At 38.7% G+C, this 18,401-nt stretch overlaps 1 protein-coding gene across 1 annotated transcript in view; it reads right to left on the bottom strand.

Moving 5' to 3' along the window:
- Nucleotides 1-18,401, bottom strand: part of ASH1L (ASH1 like histone lysine methyltransferase) — a 185,054-nt gene that overhangs the window by 16,483 nt on the left and 150,170 nt on the right. The window contains 4 exon segments of the mRNA XM_036754819.1: nucleotides 999-1,156; nucleotides 12,254-12,348; nucleotides 12,518-12,679; nucleotides 13,115-13,223. Of these exon segments, the coding sequence (XP_036610714.1) occupies nucleotides 999-1,156; nucleotides 12,254-12,348; nucleotides 12,518-12,679; nucleotides 13,115-13,223 (524 nt within the window).

Below are 18,401 nucleotides of genomic sequence, written 5' to 3'. Positions count from 1 at the left end.
ATGGGAGTTAACACAGATTTTGGCCACTAGGCTGATATGAAACTCATTAAAAGTAGAAAAACAGACTACATAAAAGTTCAGAAAATCACTGCCAGTTTTAAAATCAGCCAAGCCCCTGAAATATTTTGAGGTTCTGGGCAAAGTTCTTAATATATTTAGGGTTTGCTCAGTATATTCTTACATACCAGAAAGAATACTTCCCCCCGCACCCATTAATGAAAATCCACCTTCTTTCCCTTCTACTCCCTCCACCCCCAACATTGGAAAAGAAAGATAAACAAAAAACCCTTTGAAACAAATATGTATAGGCAAGTTCTTTCCTCAATTTTCTGGGAATACTGCAGAGTAGCTAACTGAAAAAAAAAAAAGGTGATGCTCCCAATGAATGCTAAGGATGTTGATTAGTAATTTAAGACTGACACTAGCACTCTCAGGAAACCCAAGAAGAAACAGAAGAGAATGGTGATCCTGAACATTTTTATTTTAGTTTAAATGGTTATTTGGACACGCCAGTTATTCTACTTTCAGTCTATCTAAAGAACAATTTGGAACTTGGCTATGTCTGCCACTCAGGAATCACAAGCCAACTATCTTCTATGCGAAAGGAAAGAAAAAGAAACTCAAAAGGTTGTATATTGATTTGAATGAGAAAAACAGCTTATCAACTGCTACACAAGAGCCATTCCCCTCTCTCCCAATATATCTAGTTATAATTCAGTCTCTCCTACCTCAGGCAAATATTTTAGGCTGTAGGGTAATAGTAGGGCGACTGACAAGAGGGGGTCCCATCCTATTCATTAAAGTGTAGGCAGGTATGCTACAGGATTATGACAGAACATTATTCACTCATGCTAATCAATGGACCTTGGTACCAACTTTTCTATCCATTTTCTAGAATCTGGTTCTGACTATTCCCGTAAAGAAGTAAGCTTTATTTGAAAAAAACTATGTTCGGGTCAGCCCTCTGGGATGTAAATGGGTCCCCACCCACATCTCACCAGATTTGATGTTTCCATCATCTCGGCAGATACCATTCCAGCGGGTGTACAAGGAAGCCGAATGGATATTGTCGCTGGTGTGTTTTACCTCCTCTTGCTTCTGTCTGATTTTCTCCCAGTTCCGGACCAGGAATACATGATGTTTTAACACAAAGTTCCTTTGGGGAGGGAGAAGGGGCAGTTATCAGTGCACTGTGAAGCTGTTATAAAGAGGTCTGGATATAGATAGGATTATAGGAGATCCATTTTTTAATTGTGGGGAATTTTCCAAAGTGTGATTGGTGAATATTGTATAGAATACATACACATCATGCTTTGTTTCCTCTTGATATCTCCATTTAAAATCAGGAATCAATTAAACATTATTCACAAAATGCTCCCATTTAGGATATAGTTTAGGAGGATATCACTGGGAGAGATACAATGTGATATACTATATGCCTCCATGAAGGGGCTTTTCAAACGAGAGAGAACATATGAGAAATACATGAACCCGTAAACATATGAAAAAGTGTTAAACCAATACAAAACTATGAGTAATGTCATGACCAAAGATGGTTGAGGTTGATCAGGGCACACGATACATACGGGCAATAATCATGGAGATATGTAGGAACTACATAGAGATACTGTGACAAAATATACAGAAGAATCCAATTTGCTTACAAATTTCCTAAAGAAATTTTCTGAGATTCTATTCAGTTCTCTCAAATGTTGCAAGACTATTTAAACACTTCTACTCATACCTACCTGTCTCTTCTCTTGTCATGCCTAACTGCACAGTGCCATCTATAGAAAGTATTCCTTGAAGCTGTTTTCATGTGCTTTGTACAATCCAAGGATCATAGGGACCTAGGAAATCATTTATTCACAGGAAGACCCCAGACACTACCGAGTCCAACCAGTACTTGAAAAAGAATTCTCACCTTAATAAAAAGCTAAATGACTCCTTGACAAGGAATCATTTAGTCTTTGCCTGAGACTCTCCAATAAGGAGGACTCTCCTATTTCCTGAAGAAGCATATTCCACCTCTGGATAGATCTAATTGTTACTTCAAGACTAAATTTGCTTCTTTGTACTTTCCACCCATTGTTCCTAGTTTTGCTCTAGGGAGAAGAATACCTTTTCCCTTCAAATACCTGAACACAGCTATCATGCTCTTCCTAAGTTTTCTCTTCTCTAGGCTAAATATTACCAGTTTCTTTAACTGGTACTCCTATGGCATTATCTCCAGGTCCTTCACTAGCTTGCAGCTTTCCTCTTGATATTCTCCAAGGAGTTGATGTCTAGAGCATGAGCTCTAGAACTGAATACAACATTCCATATACAGTCTAAAGTGGATATTACACAACTCTTAATATAGCCCACAAATATATCAGTTTTTTGGGTTGGCACATTGCTGAGTCACACTGAGCTTGCATTCCACGAAAATCACCAGATCTTTTTAAGATAAACTCTAGTCTTTCTTGTACATGACTAAAAAAACCCAGGTGTGAGACTGTATTTATTACTACTAATTTTCAAATTATCAGATTTGGCCAAATGTTCTAGTTTGCAAGATCTTTTTGGATTCTGTGATTCAATGTATTAATATCCTTCCCCGGTTTGTGCCATGTGCACATTTGATAAGTATGTCATCTATGACTTCTTCCAAGTCAATGATAAAAATGGTAAACAGCACAGGTACAACATCAGCACCTCAGAGCACACCACTGGACACTTCCTCCCAAGCTGACAATAAGACATTAATGATTACAATTTGGATCCAGTCATTCAGTTTTGAATTCATCTTACATTATCATCTAACTCATATCTTTTCATCTTTTCCAAAGTATAGCACGAGAGATTGTGTGAAATGTCAAATCTAGGAAAACTATCTAGAGGATGGTCTGTATTTAGCAGTCTAGGAATCCTGTCAATAAAAGAAATGAAGTTATTTTGCTGTGAATTGGTTCTATTTTTGAGGGATTTTATTTTAACAACATTACTACTCTTGGTTTACACCTTGGGTTTCATGCAGTCCAAACTATTTTTTTTCATTTGTTTGGTGTTTTCTTCTGTTTTTTTTCGTATCTCTAGCCTCAGTTTATGGATTGGAGGCTTGTGCTTGGATCGAACTGTGTGCATATACTCCTAAAGGGTATAGAGAAGACCTCATTAGGTTCTAAGTATGAAGGCCAAGATTAGGACCTGCCTTCTACATTGCTTGACCTTGTCTCCTGCTCCAGTTCAGGACTGTGCTACCTGGATGCAGGGCTGGACCTTGTTTCCTGTGTTACCCTGCATTGGGTGCTTCTCTGCTCTTGTCTTTACTTGTGGCCATTACCTATAATCCTTCAAAGGTCTCTGAAAAGGGCTTAGCAATCATAGCTGCAGTTCTTTTAATACTTGAAAACATATTTCATTTGGGCTTGTAACTTGAGCTTATTAAGGGCAGGTACTTTCTAGGTAGCACAGCGGACAAAATGTTGGCTCTGGAGTTAGGAAGACCTGCATTCAAATCCTTCCTCAGAAACTTACTAGCTGAGTGACCCTGAACAAGTAATCTAACCTTTTTCAGCCTCAGTTGCCTCATCCACAAGGTGGGGAAAATAACAATACCTAGCTCACAGGGTTGTTACAAAGATCAAATGGAATAACACAAGTAAAGCACTTGGCAAACAAGTGCTTACAAAGTGCTAGTTATTACTGTTATCTTGGATATCACTTCTATGTTAGTCATTTTTGTTCTGCCCTTTCAGTACAAAGACAATTCTTAGCAGAGTAATAAGAGTCGAGCAGTATTGCTTCATCTTCAAAGTCCATTGGTCTTATCAATGCTTTGGTCCTTTTTCTCGATGTGCTAAAGGACAAATAAAACTATTTTGTTTGTCCTTAATTTTCCTTGCCAGTCTCAGTTCATTCAAAGCTTTAGCATTTTTGATACTTTTCTTTTTTTAAAATTTGTAATCAATAGATTTTGTTGTGACATAACCAACACGTTTCAAGAAATAATGTGTCTCTCCCCACCCCCGCCCAAGAACTGTCCTTTAGAAAAAGTTAAACCGTCTTCCACAATGGCCATTGCCTTTGGACTAGATTTTGTCATCTTTTAGTACTGTCTTCACCTATCATATGGTCAAGAGTCAAGACATGATGGGCAAGCATGGAGGTACTTCCAACTGTATCAGCAAAGGCTATATCCAAATCAATCAGAGTTGTTGAGTATACTGTTCTTTTGGTTCTGCTTTCTTCACTCTGCATCAATTCACACAAGTCTCTCCATGTTGCATCGTATTCATATCTTGTGGCACAATAACATTTCATTATTCATATCCTACAATCTGTTCATATATTTCCCAATTTGTTTCTACGTTTGCTACTGCAAAGAATGCTGCTGTGAATGTTTGGTACACATCTCTGTAACTGACTTCCTGGGAGCATAAATTTGGTAAGACTGTTCCACCAACAGTGAATTATTTATTAGTCTGTCTTTTGGAAAGTAGCCCCTCCAACACAATTTCAACTTTTTATCATCTTGGTCAACTTGATGGGTTTGAGGTGATGCCCGTGTTGTTTTACTTTGCAATGATTTTATTATAAGTGATATGGAAAACACTTATTTCATATATTTTTGCATTCCCTCTTCTGAAAACTGTTTATATATTCTGACCATTTATATACTGGGGAAATATTTGAGCTTATAAACTTATGTAAATTCTCTATGGAATTGGGATATCAGAATTTTATCAGATGTTTGATACAAAGATTTTTTTCCCAATCCATAACCGTTCTTCTATATGCAAAGATTCTATGCATGCAAAAGACTTCTAATATTATATAATCAAGAACATACGGGTACTATTCTTCCATGACCACTGGAGTTGATAAATATTTATTAAGCATCTGCTATGTGCCTAGCTCTGTGTTAAGCATTGGGGATACAAAAAGAGGCAAAAGACAGTCCCTGCCCCTTGTGGAGCTCACAATCTAATAATGGAAGAGACATTAAGCAAACAAATATACAGAAACAAGCTAGATCTAAAAGTAGGTGGCAGCGAGTAAGGTATAAGAAGACTGGAACAGCAGTGGTGGGGAGGGGAGATGATAGGTTATGAAGGGCTTTAAATGCCAAACAGGACTTTTTTTATGATCCTGGAGATGACAGGGAGCCACTGGAATTTGAGTAGAGGGCTGACACTGGACCTGTGCTTTAGGAAAATCACATTAGTGGCTGAATGGGGGAGAGATTAGAGCAGGGAGAGACTTGAGGCAGGCAGATCCAGCATGCCACTGCAATAATCCAGACACGAGGTGATGAGGACCTATACTAGAGTGGTGGCAATGTCAGAGGAAAGAAGGTCATGTATCGAGAGATTAGGCAGGAGACAATACAGCATAAGATAGAAGTTCTGTTCCCCACTATCTTTTCTCTTCTTCCCTCAAGAGACAGACACAACAGAAAATGGAAGGTCTTAGGTCAAAGGGAAAGTTGTTCTTTGTACCAGAAGCTCTCTACATTTGGGGCAGGAAAAGGTGGACCATGCTTTTCTTTTGCATTTCTTCTCTGTTATGGGCTGCTCTTGCTTCCATTTTGTGGATATTTTAAAAATCTTAGCGGAGTATACTCACACCTATTAGATTGGCTAACATGGCAGAAAAGGAAAATGATAAATGCTGGAGGGGATGTGGGAAAATAGATACACTAATTCACTGTTGGTAGAGTTGTGAGCTGATCTAACCATTCTGAAGAACAATCTATAACTACTCCTAAAAGGCCATAAAACTGCATATCCTTTGACCCAGCAATACCACTACTAGATCTGTATCCCAAAGAGATCAAAGAAAAGGGAAAAAGACCTCTATGGACAAAAGTATTTATAACAGCTCTTTTTGCAGTGTCAAAGAATTAGAAATTGAGGGAATGCACATTAACTGGGGAATGGCTCAACAATCTGTGGTATAAGATTGTGATGGAATCCTATTGTGCTCTAAGAAATAATGAGCATGATGTTTTCAGAAAATCCTGGGAAGACAGAGTGAAGTGAGCAGAACCAAGAGAACAGTGTACACAGTAACAGCAATACTGTAATGATGATTAACTGCGAAAGGCTTAGCTACTGTCATCACAATACAGAGATGAAAGACAATTCCAAAAGATTCATAATGAAAAATGCTATCCACCTCCAGAGAGAGAATGGATGAACTCTGAGTGCAGTGATTTTTTTTTTACTTTCTTTCATGTTTCTTGCTTTTTGTTTTTTTGCAACATGGCTAATATGGAACTATGTTTTACATGACACAACATGTATAACTGATATTATATTGCCTGCCTTCTCAGGAAATTTGGAACTTGAAACTCTAAAGAGATGAATGTTATGAACTGATGCTGAGTGAAGTGAGCAGAACCAGGAGAACACTGTACACAGTAACAGCAACATTGTGCAATGACCAACTTTGTTAGACTTAGCTCTTCTGAGCAATGCAATGATCTAAGACAATTCCAAAAGTCTCATGATGAAAAATGCTATCCATATCCAGAGAAAGAACTATGGAGTCTGAATGTAGATTGAAGGATACTACTTTCTCTTTTTATGTTTTTTCTTTCTCATGACTTTTCCCTTTTATTCTGATTTTTCTTTCACAACATGACTAATGTGGAAATATGCTTCATATGATTGTACATGTAAAGCCTACACTGGACTACAAGCCATCTTGGGGAGGGGTAAGTGAAAGGAGGGGGGGAAATTTAGAACTCAAAATCTTATAAAAGTGAATGTTGAAAACTAAAAATAAATAAAGCAATTTCAAAAAATAAATAAAAATTTAAAAAATGAATGTTAAAAATAAATTTTAAAAAGAAAAAAAATCTTAGTGGGTTGATACAATACTTCTTTCTCTTTATCAGAATACTCTTCAGATTTTAAGAAGTTAATTCTTGAAAGTTTCTTCTCCCTCTAGGAACAGCTTCTCTTTGCAGAATTTTAGGCCACAGGATTCTAATTATTTTTTCTCTGAAATCTGTCCTCCTCAAGTCAATTTCCTTTATGATAACTTCTAAGACAGAGAGGTCACTTTCCCCAAAGATGCCCATCATTCCCTCCCTAGTAGCCAGCCCTCCTTTTGTTGGTAAGAATCTGATGCAGATTAAAAATTCTCCTCGTTAGTTCCTTCACCTTTTGGAGGATGAAATTATTATTAAGGCAGTCAAAATTTTTTTTAGGCCTGCTCTACTTTTGGCAGAGTTTCAGCAGAAGTAAAGATAAATGAAGTCCCTTGTCACTACTATACGACAGCTCTACGCCAGGATTACAATTTATTTCTCAACCTGCTCACCCCTTCATTTTTCAGATAAGGAAACTGAGGCCCAGAGAAGTTGTGACCTGGAAAGACTGTAAGTGGCAGAGGACAATTTAAAACTTCTGGCTATAAATCCAGCATTCTTTCCACTGTATCATGCATCAGTGAAAATATCATATCTATTTCTACTTTAGTTGATCTTTACTCAAAGTGTTCTCCTGCTATGCTTCCCAAATTTCTTCACAAGTATATTTTCTTAATATACAAGGCTACTTTACTCCTTTTGTTTATTCTATTGCTTCAGAATGAGATACATACCTTCTCTTTGACCTGGAAACTCTCAATTTTAGCTATAATTTGGGAGTTTTCATTTTGAGGTTTCTTTCAGAAAATAACTGGTAGATTTCTTCTCTTTCTACTTTACCCTCTGGTTTTGAGAGATCTAGGCAATCTTCTTTTATAATTTCTTGAAATATGCTATCTAGGCTTTTTTTTTGGTCAAGTAGTCAAATGATTCTTAAATGATCTCTTCTCCAGATCAGTTGTTTTTTTCTTTTTTTTCAGTCTTTTGACGTTGTTTTAATTATTTTTTGATGTCTTAAGGAGTTATCAACCTCTCTTTGATCCTTTACCCCATGCTGTTAATTCTCTCTTTTTTTTTTCAGCCTCCTTAGGTGAGAAGACCTCAGGTTGGGGGAAGGCTTCAAGAGGCCTAGCAGGGAGTCTTCTGCCTACGCAAAAGCAATGACTTCTATCTGTGCCAGCAAAGGCAACCCCCACCTCTTATTGCCAAGCCTATTCTCCCAACTGGGATATGGAGAATGTTTGCTGCAAAGAGAAGCAACCTATCTTCTGTGTTCACACCTTCTATCTCCTATTGCCTCTATCTTTTGAGGGAACAGAAAGAGGAAAGCTGGTGGACAATGGGACTTATTTCTCCCATTGTGCAGATTTCACTTCTACCTCAGAAGATCCACTCATCTCCAGCTTTTGGAAGAAAGAGGATTTGTGAAGTGGGATCTCCCATCTCATACGGCACTTGTCTCCAGCCTGATTCTCCAACCTCCACTGGGAATAAGAGTGATGCCTTCCACTCAGTGAGGAACAATCTCACAGTTGGTCATACTTTTCACATGCCAGTGACTGAACTGTATATCATCCAAACTCCATTCCCTATCCCCCACCACCTGATTCCTCCCTTTCCCTTCCCCCTCAACAATCCCACCCCAAAGTTAAAATCAAACGCTAACCAGCCCTTCTGCTGTGCCCTTTCCACAGGCAACAAACTTCCCTTGATTTAAAATTTCTTTCCCCCCCATTTTTTCCATCTACTGTTTCTCTCATATGACACAGCCTTCCTTAGGCTACTCTTCCCAGTGCTGACTGTACCTTCACTCATTTTCCTTAGCTTACTGGTTGAGCCAGGGGAATTGGTATATTCCTGGCTCCCCAATGACACTTTCATGTTTTCTCCCTACCTAAACTCAGTGACCTCTCTTCCTTTTAAGTACATTGATATTTACATCTACCACATAATCAAAGTCTTGGTAGTTACTGTCTAGACCCCAAAGTCACTCTCCCTTACTTCCTCAATGAGTCTGATACTTGGCTTATAACTTTTCTTTCCTCCCTTAACTTCTGCCCTCATACTAGGGAATTTCAGCATACAATACATATTGACACTCCCTCAAACATTCTCACCCACTCATTTACCACTTGTAGTAGCAATTTAGACTTGAAGATCTTTCCCACCCATTAATAGGCCAAGTGACCTGCTTATGTCACAGGCAGCCTGAGCCATATGTGGTGGGAGGAGCTTCCTGACAGGAAAAGGAAGTTATGTTACAGAAAATGCTGAGAGAGAAAGACAAGAGAGAGCAGTTATGGCTGCTAATGGCCGCTATCATGATAGTTAGAACTGAACAGGATGACTTAGCTGTACTGTGAGTTTGTTTTGGGGAAGACCCCAGCAGGCAGTCGGAGAGGTTTTGGGATGGTGAGGCTCCACGTTGTGATACTGTGTTTTAAGTTCCTTGCTGTTATGATAAAGTGGGCTAACTGGCTGTGGGAGCTGAACATTTGGTTATGGGATATGATTCTCTGGTGTCTGAATAAATGTTATACTTCTTTTACCTTCTTTGTGGAGAGTCTCTCATACTTTGCGATATAGAACTACATAGGCACGTTCACGATTATTGTTGATGTTATATTTATTGCCTTACTGATACATTACCCAAAATCAGTTATATACAAAGATGGCCACACCCTTGATCTTGCCATCATCTACAAGTGTGCCACCTCTATGTTTAAAAATTCTGAAAACTTTCTATCCAAACATAATCTATTGGCTTTTCGCCTTTCTCTCTGCCTTCTCTTGTCAAACTCTACTCTTCTTTGGTACCGTGACCTCTAATCCCTTCACTTCTTAATTATATCCCAGGCCATCTCCTCTGTGGTGGCTACTCTCTCCTCTTCTCATCTTGACTCCCTGGTGAATCAATTCAATTCTACAGTGTTATCCTTTCTTGAATCCCTACTCCTCCTTATCATATCTGTGATAGTGCCTGATCAAGTTTCAGCCTTGAATTATTCCTACCATTTGACACCTTTACTCCTTCATACCATGTGACACCTTCACATACAAATGCTGCTAAACAAAGGTGGAGAAAATCACGCAATTGTTTTGATTGGGTCCCTGACAAACTTATGTTACACAACCTCAGCTGGGCTCACTGTTTCCAGGCAATCCTATTCTAAATCCCTATCAACTCACTATCCCACTCTCAACAGTGACTCTTCACCACCTTTTCATCCTTTCTCAAACCTCTCATGGCTCTCCTTCCTTTCACATTCTCGACTGGGAATCTTGCCTCATATTTTATAGAAAAAAAATGAGGTCATTTTCTGTGAGCTCCTCTTCATCTTCTATCACTCAGATGTCTTTGGCTACTATTTCCTCCTTCATCTGTCTCACATGATAAAGAGGTCTTACTCTTAACCCCCATCCCTTGTTCAATTCATCCTACTCCATCCCATCTCTTCCAAAAGACTGCCCCCTCTGTCATCCCCACACTACTAGTTACCTTCAATTTCTCCCTGTCTACTGGTTCAGTTCATCTACTCCTGACTTAAAACTCCTTGAAGTCTGTCTAGAATAGGTACCTCTACTCTCTCTCCTCAAAAACCTCTTAACCACTTGCAATATGGCTTCTAACCTCATCATTCCACTGAAATTGTTCTCTCCAAAGTTACCAGTGATCTTTTAATTGCCCAATCCAGTGACTTTTCTCAATCTATATTCTCCCCGACCTCCCTGAGGCCTCTAACACTGCTGATCACATTCTCCTTGACACTCTCTTCTAGAGAGGTTTTTAGAACACTGCTCTATACTGGTTTCTGTTCTGCCTTTCAGATCACTCCTTCTCAATCTTCCTCACTGGATCCACATTCATGTCACACCTTCTAACAATTTATGTCCCTCAGGGTTCTGTCCTGGGCTCTCTTCTCTTTTCCTTCTCTACTATTTCACTTGGTTAACTCATCAGCTCTCATGGATTTAATTACCATCTCTAGGCAGATGATTCTCAAATCTCCCTACCCTACTCTAACCTCTCTGCTGACCTCCAATCTCACATTTCCAACTACCTTTCAGATCTCTCAAACCAGATGTGAACTTAACATGTCGAAAACTGAACTCACCATCTTTCCCCCAAACCCTTCCCACCTTCTACTTTCCCTATTCCTGTAGATGGTAAATCCATCTGCTCTGTCCCTTAGCCTCACAACCTAGGAGTCATGCTGGACTCTTCACTACATCTCATTTTCCATATCCAGTCTGTTGTCAAGACCTACTGATTTCACCTTTGCAAAATTTCTTGAATATGCCCCTTTCTCTCCTATTACACTGCCCACCACCCTAGAACACCCTTCATTACGTTATGCTTTAGACTATTACAATAGCCTGCTAGTATGTCTGCCTGCCTCAAATCTCTTCCCAATCTAGTCTATCCACCACTCAGTTGTTTTTCCTAAAATTCAGGTCCAACCATGTTACTTCTCCCTATTCAATAAACTGCAGTGGCTCCCTATTGCCTCCAGAATCAAATAAAAAATCCTCTTTTTGGCTTCCGAAGAACTTCACAACCTATCACCCCCCACCCCACCACTGTTGTTCCAGTCTTCTTATATCTTACTCCCTGCCATTTCCCTGCCATCTACTCTTAGATCCAGCAATGCTGGCCTCCTGGTTGCTCCTCAAACAAGGCACTCTATCTCTTGGCTCTGAGCAAAATTTTCTCTGGCTGTCTTGCATTCCTGGAATGCTATCCTCCTCATCTCGGCTTCCTGGCTTCCTTCAATTCCCAACTAAAATCCCATCTGCTACAGGAAGACTCTCCCAATCATTTCCCAATTTCTTAATTCTAGTCCCTTCCTTCTACGAATTATTTCCTATTTATCCACTGTATCACTTGTTTCCACATATTTGTTTGTTTGTTGTCTCTGCCATTAGACTGTGAGCTTGCAGGCAGGAACTGACTTTTGCCTCTTTTTGTATTCCCAATGCTTAGCATAGTGCTTGGTACATAGTAGGCACTTAATAAATTTTTACGACTGAATCACAGGTGCCCAGAAATAGAACAGGATGCCTTAGGAGGGAGTGAGTTCCCTGCCACTGAGGGACCTTTAAGAGAATCCTAGATGTCCATTTTTTAGGAATGCTGTGGAGGGAATTCATGTTTTGAATAGATATTGGAATAGATGACCTCTGAAATTCCTTCTAACTACAAAATTCTGCAGCTATCTAAGAACTTCCAGATACTTGTTGTGTTGTTCTGATTCTATATCCTTAGGAAAGAGAATAAGCACCTATTAACAATGCTTATTAACAATGTTAAATTATATATATGTGGAAACTATAGAAAACATAAACTCACAATCATAAAGAACTTAAGCAAAAAAAAATATTGTTAGTTACCTTTCGCGGTTGGACATCGGCTTCATTTGCAGTTGGGGGGTCATTCTGGTTGGTGTGTTGACATTTTCATTAGGCTCCTCAGAAAGATGGCCTCTCTGGATAAAAAAAGTGATGGGTTACACCTTGGGGAGAAAATATCAGAAACAGGAAAATACCCTCTAATAAAACAGAAACTTATTTCAAGTTACTCTATTGGTGCCCCTCCCTTATTCCAACAATGGCTTTAGGCAACTCTTTAGGGAAGCCATTATGATCAATATTCACCCTCTTCTTCAACTTGTGCTTGGATTTCCTCTTCTCTTTTGACCGTCCTGGACGTCTGTGTGTGGTCACAGGTTGGGTGCTTTTGCTGGTGAGTCCATTCATGCGTTGGCTCTTGCCCCCAATGATACCTCGGCATTTGTCAAAACCACACTTACAAAGTTGCTTTGAGGGAAAAGCAAAGAACATTAACGTGTATCTTAAGTCTAGCAAAGAAACCCATGCCACAAGATTCATCTCACAATTAATCCATGTCAACAAAGAATTTTAATATAAGAGAAGGTAATCATTTTTTTTTCTATCTCTACTGAGGGAAGAATAATATTAAGATTTTAGCAAAAAGGAGAGACGTTAAACTTTAGTAAAACTTCCTGACTGCCAACAAGACAAATGAGCATTTAAAGCAGACTCAACAACATTTTTTCTTATGGTTCTTTGCAAAAAAGATCCAAATGCCTTATTATGTCAGGTTAGGTAAAGAGACAAGCAAATACTGCCCAAATACTTTAGAATTCTGTGGCCAGTGTTAGTTATAGTTTATTGAGGATTCACTCACTGGACATCAAAACCATAAGTAAGCCCTTGCTTTGGATCTATTACCTGTTTCTCAACATTAAAGGAATGAAAATTGTAGTCATAGGTGAGTTCAGTACCAGCTGGCATATCTTTCAGGGCATAGAGCCCAATCCGGTAGACTCCATTGACAGACCTAAGAATGTAGAAGAGAGCAAGAATTTAAGACAGGGCCTGGGAGCAATAAACCATGAGGTAATCTTTGACTTCTATTTCATATTCCATATCCAACTAGTTGTAAAGTGATTTAAAGCCTTTAAAAAAAAATATATATATATACACACATGTGTGTGTGTATGTGTACACATACATACACACACATACTCACACATCTTAGACTTACTTCTTTACTTCCATTCTCATTGCTAATACCCTAGTCCCTTTTCCTCAGTACTTCACACCTGAATTATAACAACCTCCTGATTGATTTCCCTGACTCTGGCCTTTCTCTTTAAAATATTCTGTATGTTACTGCTAAACTACTATTCATAAATACAATTATGTGTTATGTGATTCATCTGCTCCAAAGCTTATAATAGTTCTCTAATGTCAATCACATCAAGTCTCAACTCCATTAAGGATTCAAAGCCCTTCGTATCCAAAGCCTCTGCTCTATGTCTACCCAATTGCATTTCTATTCTCTGTTATGCTAGCATCTTTACAATCCTATCTATAATGCTCTATTTCTTCCTGCTACCATATTTTTGCTCATGCTATTCAAATTCTCATTGAGATCTTATTTTGCTATGTGCAAAGCACTCTTATACAAGCTATGTCTCTGAGAGAGAGAGATAGGAATAAAAAGATGTAGAAGGATGTCCTCAAGGAGACTACAATTTATTAGGAGGTAAGACATGTACATAAAATAAGTACATAGAAAGAAGTGCATTTTTAGTGCCATAAGATTCATGTAAATAAAGTACTACAAAATATCAGAAGATGCTGTTTATCTTGTGCCTGAAGTGCATTTTCTCCTTGATACACTTATCAACATCAGGCAGTCAGAATTTGGTTGAAATGAACTGGTTAACAAACTGAAGCAATGTATCTAGTTGGAATCATTTGAGTGTGTAAAAGAATTAGAAAGAAAGTGAATATAGAATGTATCACCTAGTTATAGGTAGGAAGAGCTAGATTCACACGTAGCCAAAAAAACAAATTTAAAAACTGGCTTATGAAGAAAGGAAAGTGAGCTTGGAAAGCTGGCAGTTTCACCACTAAAGAGGAGTAGTAAAATTACACCATAAGTTTGAGAAATTTTATAGAGCATAAACCACATGGAGCCAAAGAGGAAGCTCATTCAGACTGGGTACAATGAAAAAACCAGAATAAATGTAAGACAGAATTAGAAAATATAAAAGCACAACTCATCACTCAGTAAGCATTAACTGTTCCTTTTCAAGATTCTTATGTTATACCACTGATATAGAAGGGGTCCAAGCTCTGGAACACCCCCCTGCCAACTCTCCTTCAACTTTACCTGGCATTTGCCTGAGGCATCTACACTTTCCAGTAATCCTCTCAACTGGCCCTTCACTGTAGCCTATGCCCAATCTCCCAATTCTCTGTTCCTAGCCCTCCATTGTCTGTTACCTGGAGATTGCCAGGCAACTTCCCATCCTTGATCCTATCTAGACCCCATTCTCTTGGTCCATGTGGTTGGACCTCCAGTCATTCCAGCCTACTAGCCACTTCTATCAAGCTCCTCCCTAGATCCCTCCTCCAATAACCCCAGACCACCTGGCCACTCCTAGATCCCTCCCACAGTCTTTCAGTATATAAGATCCATCTTGTTTCCATTAAGATGCTCAGATTCAATCTGGCCCGCTTGCATTAGTGATACAAATGCTTAGATTCTTTAAGAGTCTGCTTAATTTGGCTGAAAGAAGGCTTGAGTCGAATTCTTTTGGGCAGGACCTTCGTGTCACTATTTTGGGGTCCTAGCATCCCTACACCTCAACAATACCTGGTCTGAAATGAGAGGAGTATAGTATGTCATGTGAATTAAAGGCAGAAGATAGAGTACAAAGTAGAAAGACTGTATGAATTCAATGAGTACAAAAGATGGCTACTTAAAAATAATTGTCATGTATTATACCACAGCTGTAAAATAATACTAATACTTCCTAGAATTGAGTTACATTTTTTTCTAAGTACTGATGTCATTTTAAAAATAACCATGCCCTATTTTAACTGGAAATAATGGAACTTGCTGTGAGGTTGAATTCCTTCAGATTATATATTTGGCTTATTTATTACCTATGATCTTACATTAATCCTAGTAAAAGTTTTATGAGAGAAACCTGCAATTCACCAAGGGGGGGGTGGGGGGGGAGTGGGGGTGGGGGATATGGATACCAACTGCTGCCAATTAGGAGCGATGAGCAGCACATCCAAATTTTAAACCAGTCTCAGGTAGCTATAAATTATTTGGAAGGTGAGGGTGACAAGCCTGCCAAGAAGTAATAGGATCTCTCAAAATATCCTCATTGGCTTGCTCCCTTTATGAATGGGAGTTTTTCATCTTTTCCTTTTATTACCCTCCTAGCCTTATTTCTGACTTTCTAGACTTCAAAATTATACTTTTACTACTCTCTTATCCTGAAATTTTCCTCAGTGCCCAGGCCCTTCTCAACCTGGAACAGTCTGCAATCCTTGCAGCCTGTTAACTATGGAATATCTCTCTGCAAGGCCTGCCTCTGTTCTCCCATTGGTGAGTTCCTCCTAAAGTCTCCATTTTACGAAAGCATTTTCGGTCCATCTGTCTTCATTCCCTTCCCAGATCCATTCTAGACTTTCTGGACTCTAAAACCTGCCAACTTTCATTTCCATCCCATTCTTCCCCAGAGTCACTTTTCAGCTGCCTTTTGTGAGTAGTCTTCCCCCATTAGAATGTAAAAACTCCTTGAGGGCAAGGCTTGTCTTTATTTTTTGTTAATATTTGTACTCCCAGAGCTAAGCACATTGGAACAAGAGTAAGTACACTATAAATGCTTCCTTCCTTCCATCTGTTTGACCATAGCCCTGGATCCCTTGAAAAATGCTAGGTTATGATTGAATACATTGACTATTAAAACCAAACCAAATGAAAACTCTGATCTTTAAAGAAGATCAGAATACCTATGAAATGTCAGTCTTTGACTTTCAGTTCCAGATTTTACAGAACAGTTTAATGCTATTACAAAAATGTCCCTCTTTGCCCTCCAAGTCAATTCCTTTGACCATTCCAGTTTTCCAATGTTTCAATGTCACTATGCATCCCTGAATCCATAGTGATGGAGATATAGAGTGGAAAAACTTTTGTAAGTATTAGCCACTTCCTAATTATTATATGTACCAAAGTTTAAATGATTCCCTACACTCAAGGACAGTCATACAGGATGTGGAACCCATTAAAAGAAAATAGCAAGTGAATTTTGGTCTATGAAGTATCTCAAAACACTACAAGGCTCACTTTGCTACATTTTCCCCTTAGATTGTAGCTTGAATCATGATATAAGTGCATCATCAATTATGGTGTACAACTTAGGTATAAAGCCTATACTAAGGCTTTACTCTGCCTAGAGCAGGGGTGGGGAACCTGCAGCCTGGATACCTATGGCCTAGAGCATTACGAAGTTAAGCGACTTGCCCAAGGACACACAGCCATTATGGATCAGAGGTAGGACTTGATCCCTGGTCTTCCTGGTTTTGAAACCAGCTCTCTATCCCTTATGCCACTTTACCTCTCTCTGCTTTTTTTTTTTTTGATTACACTAGGAAAGCACAAAAAGGGGGAATGTGGAAGTCTAAATAACCTAGGGCCTTCTAAGTATTTTAAGAACTATGGCATTTGTCCTTGGCTTTCTGATAAGCCAAACTGCTGACCATGTTGCCAAGGTTGTGTCCATGTAATCAGTAGAAATGATACAAAACCATAACAGACATCCCCATATTTTGTATTTTTATCTGTATTTTGTCCATTTATGCAATGTTGTGGATTTTCCATTTTATAAATGGTAGTTGTAATTTGCTTTAAGTAGAGCCCATTTTGAAATGAAAAACTGGTTGACTGGTGCCTCTCTCTGCAATTGCTTGTAACATGAATAAAATATTTCAGATGGATTTTAAGCACAACACAATGAAGTCCATTTCTTCTATATGGTGATTCAAAGGGCAATGGAAGGAAATACTGTGTGAGTAAACTGCTAAATATTACCAATGATGACCTGTGTGCAAGAAATAACACAAAAGATATCACCTAGAAAACGTATAATCAAAAAAAGATGTGTGCCAGTCAGGTAACAAGAAGGAAGAGCAAGATGGAGAGCCTGAGTACTTATTGAGAACCTATGCAACAATTAAAAAAAAAAAAGACCAAAAGGAAGGCATCTAGCGAGCTGCAATTTTCTTTGGAGGACTTTTGGAGGACACGGACAAGAGATCCACAGAGTAAGAAGGTATGTATGAATTACAATCTGCACTGTTGGAGGAAGGACCGACATTAATGATATCTTGAAGTATCACAATTTTGAACTTAATTCTAAATTGTCTTATATTTTAATATGGTTTCTTATAAACTTATCCCAACTAGATTAAAAGATAAAGATGACACAATCCACAAACATTAAGTGTAAAACTGAATAGGGAGAATATGATCAACAAAAGAGAACATGGTAAGTACATTAGGTACAAAATGCTATCAGAACTATGAGGAAGGAAAAAGTATTTTTGACTATGGAATGATTGAAGCTTCATAAAAGACAAGGCTTTTAAACTGAGTCACAAAGGTTGGGTCAGATTTCAGATATCTGTAAAGTGCTAGGCACAGTGCCTGGCACATGGTAGACACAACATATATTAGCTATTATTACTATTTCAAAAAGTGAAGCCAGGAGGTGAGGTTACAGCAGAGAGGACATTCCAGGGAGAGGAGCCATTTGAAAAAAGGTAAGGAATTAGGAAAGTAGAGTCAGAGTGAATGGCTCTATTAAATCCTGACATTTCTAACTTCACATCTTCCATACACATACCTTTCTCTCTACTCACATAGCTACTGCCCTAGTTCAGGTGTCCATCCTCTCTAAAGTGGACTATTGCAATAGTCTTTTAGTTGTGGTCTCCCTGCCTCAACTCTCTCCTAACTCCAATCTATCCTTTATTCAACTGCCAAAATGATTTCCCTAAAGCAGAAACTTTGATCATATCACCTCTGTACTCAGTAAAATGCAGTGGTATGCTATTACCTGCAGAGCCAAGTATAAAGTACTCTGGCATTTAAAACTGTTCAAAACCTGACTCCTTCTTACCTTTCCATCCTTATACTCTGTTCTCC

This window comes from Trichosurus vulpecula, chromosome 4 (assembly GCF_011100635.1).
Source record: "Trichosurus vulpecula isolate mTriVul1 chromosome 4, mTriVul1.pri, whole genome shotgun sequence".
NCBI lineage: Eukaryota > Metazoa > Chordata > Mammalia > Diprotodontia > Phalangeridae > Trichosurus > Trichosurus vulpecula.
The sequence above is the reverse complement of the archived record's forward strand: the minus strand, read 5'-3'. Positions and strand labels throughout refer to the sequence as shown.